This window comes from Antrostomus carolinensis, unplaced genomic scaffold (assembly GCF_000700745.2).
Source record: "Antrostomus carolinensis isolate BGI_N321 unplaced genomic scaffold, ASM70074v2 scaffold40430, whole genome shotgun sequence".
Classification (NCBI taxonomy): domain Eukaryota; kingdom Metazoa; phylum Chordata; class Aves; order Caprimulgiformes; family Caprimulgidae; genus Antrostomus; species Antrostomus carolinensis.
The window spans coordinates 63,075-65,118 of record NW_010291496.1 but is presented as its reverse complement, the minus strand read 5'-3'; the positions used below and the strand labels follow the sequence as shown (position 1 = coordinate 65,118).

At 43.3% G+C, this 2,044-nt stretch overlaps 1 protein-coding gene across 1 annotated transcript; it reads left to right on the top strand.

Moving 5' to 3' along the window:
* The first annotated feature begins 266 nt into the window (after positions 1 to 266).
* On the top strand, positions 267 to 446 carry CTXND1 (cortexin domain containing 1). Its single transcript, XM_010176437.1, has one exon. It carries the CDS (start codon positions 267 to 269, stop codon positions 444 to 446), a length of 180 nt encoding a protein of 59 aa, XP_010174739.1.
* Positions 447 to 2,044: the final 1,598 nt, after the last annotated feature.

The window sequence follows — 2,044 nt, the reverse complement described above, 5'->3', positions numbered from 1 at the left end:
TTAGCAAGAAGCTTTCATGGGCTAAATAAAAATAGGGATGAGGTTTCTCCTGTTCACAGCTCTCACAATTATCCAAGCTATGACATTTCCAGCAGGTTTATTTCCCTTCAAGAATATATCACAGGGAAATTTTCCATTTCCAGTTGTCCCCTGAGTTTCCCCACACTCAGGGGCAGCATCCATTTGTGTCTGATAACACATTTGTTTTGCAGGTGGTCGATGATGTTAGGAGTAAATATAAACCCAGATGAAGAGCGGCATAAACAATGGAGGGACCAACCCCAGAGCCCGTGTACGTTGATGTGGACAAGGGACTGACATTAGCATGTTTTGTCTTCCTCTGCCTCTTCTTGATTGTGATGATTATTCGCTGTGCAAAAGTCATCATGGACCCTTACAGTGCCATCCCTACGTCTACGTGGGAGGAGCAGCATCTTGATGACTGAAAGGACTTCACCAGACAACTATAAAATGCTGCGATCCAGGAGGCCTTTTCCTACCAGGAAGGCTAACACACAAACAGCCATTTTCAGATATGCAGGGCAACAGCAATATCTCTAAGAGCACATAGTGTAAGTGATTCTTGCTCAACAGATCAAGATATCAGCAAGCCATTCTGGCAGCACAGTTTAATACTATGCAGCAACCCTTATTTTACTGAAAACAGTTATCATTGTAACTCAAGTAGCACAAGACTCTCCAGACTTTTCCTAGTATAACTCTTGATCTAGCACAGTTTGTCCTCCCCTCAACATCTGCCACAAATCCAGGGTAACCATCAGAATTTGGAAAAGCAACAAGGTTTTTTTTGTCTTTCCTGGAAATAGATTGCTTCAAATATCTTCCTCAGTCATAATATTTGTGTTTTCAAAAAAGGCCCAGATTTTTATAATTTTGTATCCCAGAGCACCACTAAGTAGAAGCACTAAAGCACCCCTGGTTAAGTAGGGTGACATGAGCAGACCTACTCTCAACTTACTTGGCTCTGCACATAGACTTCCTACCACACTGCAATCATATTTCCAGTGATCAGGATACAGAAGCACTCAGACTACAGTTCCCAAGGGAGTCATGGACCTCTGTGACCCTGTAGCACCACCTCGCTCTATCCTACTCATGTGAAAACTAGTCACATCACCTGCCATGGGTCCATGGATTAGCCAGATGCATCAGGCAATTTATGATAAGCTTGGTAGCCACCACAAGCCCCTGGAACAAAGTTTGGATACTGCTGGCCTCAACTACACAGAACTTGCTGTGATTTTCAAAGAGTGATTCCACATGCAACTTCATCTTTTGTTTCAGGTGCTCTTTAGTGGGATGAGACATGAAGGACAAAGGCAATGAGCAAGGAGATATTGCTCCTAGCTTTGTCACTCAGACTCACACAGCACAACAGTTACAATAACACACAATAATGTGCACTCTACCTCGGAGAAATTCAGCATCTTTAAAAGAAGGACTTTCCCACAAATCTGTAAGGGGAATAGCTGTACATTTCCTTCTCTCAAATCATTAAGACAGCCATTATGCAAGAAGGTTTGTGAACAGAGGAGCTTTAGAAATGTATTACTTACCTTTTGAAGAGTGGGGATTGAGGGATTCCCATGTCCTCTATTCCCCCTAAGGTTTGCTCACAGCTGCTTTTTAGTGACTACATGTTTGGCTTAAGGGATTGTAAAGAGGTGCCGAAGCAATACGGAGTAGGTACTGCAACCACAACCAAGCATCATGAGCAGACAAGACTTGAAAGCATCAATCTGCAAGAAGGGCATTTCACTCTTTCTCCTCTTCCCCACCATCCTACCTGACCTCTAGGTTCTCGCCATAAGGCAATACACAGTGGATGAGAAAGGTGGAACCAAAGGTTGAGGCGAGGAATCGGGACATAGATCTTGTAGGTTACTATCCTCAGTTCTGACAGACTCGTTGACAATCACACAAGTCACTTCTTTACGTGCCTCAGCCTACTCATCAGTGAAATGGGTACAACAATACTGACTTGTCTCACATTGTTTTGTCTGTCTCATAATACCAGAGAGCA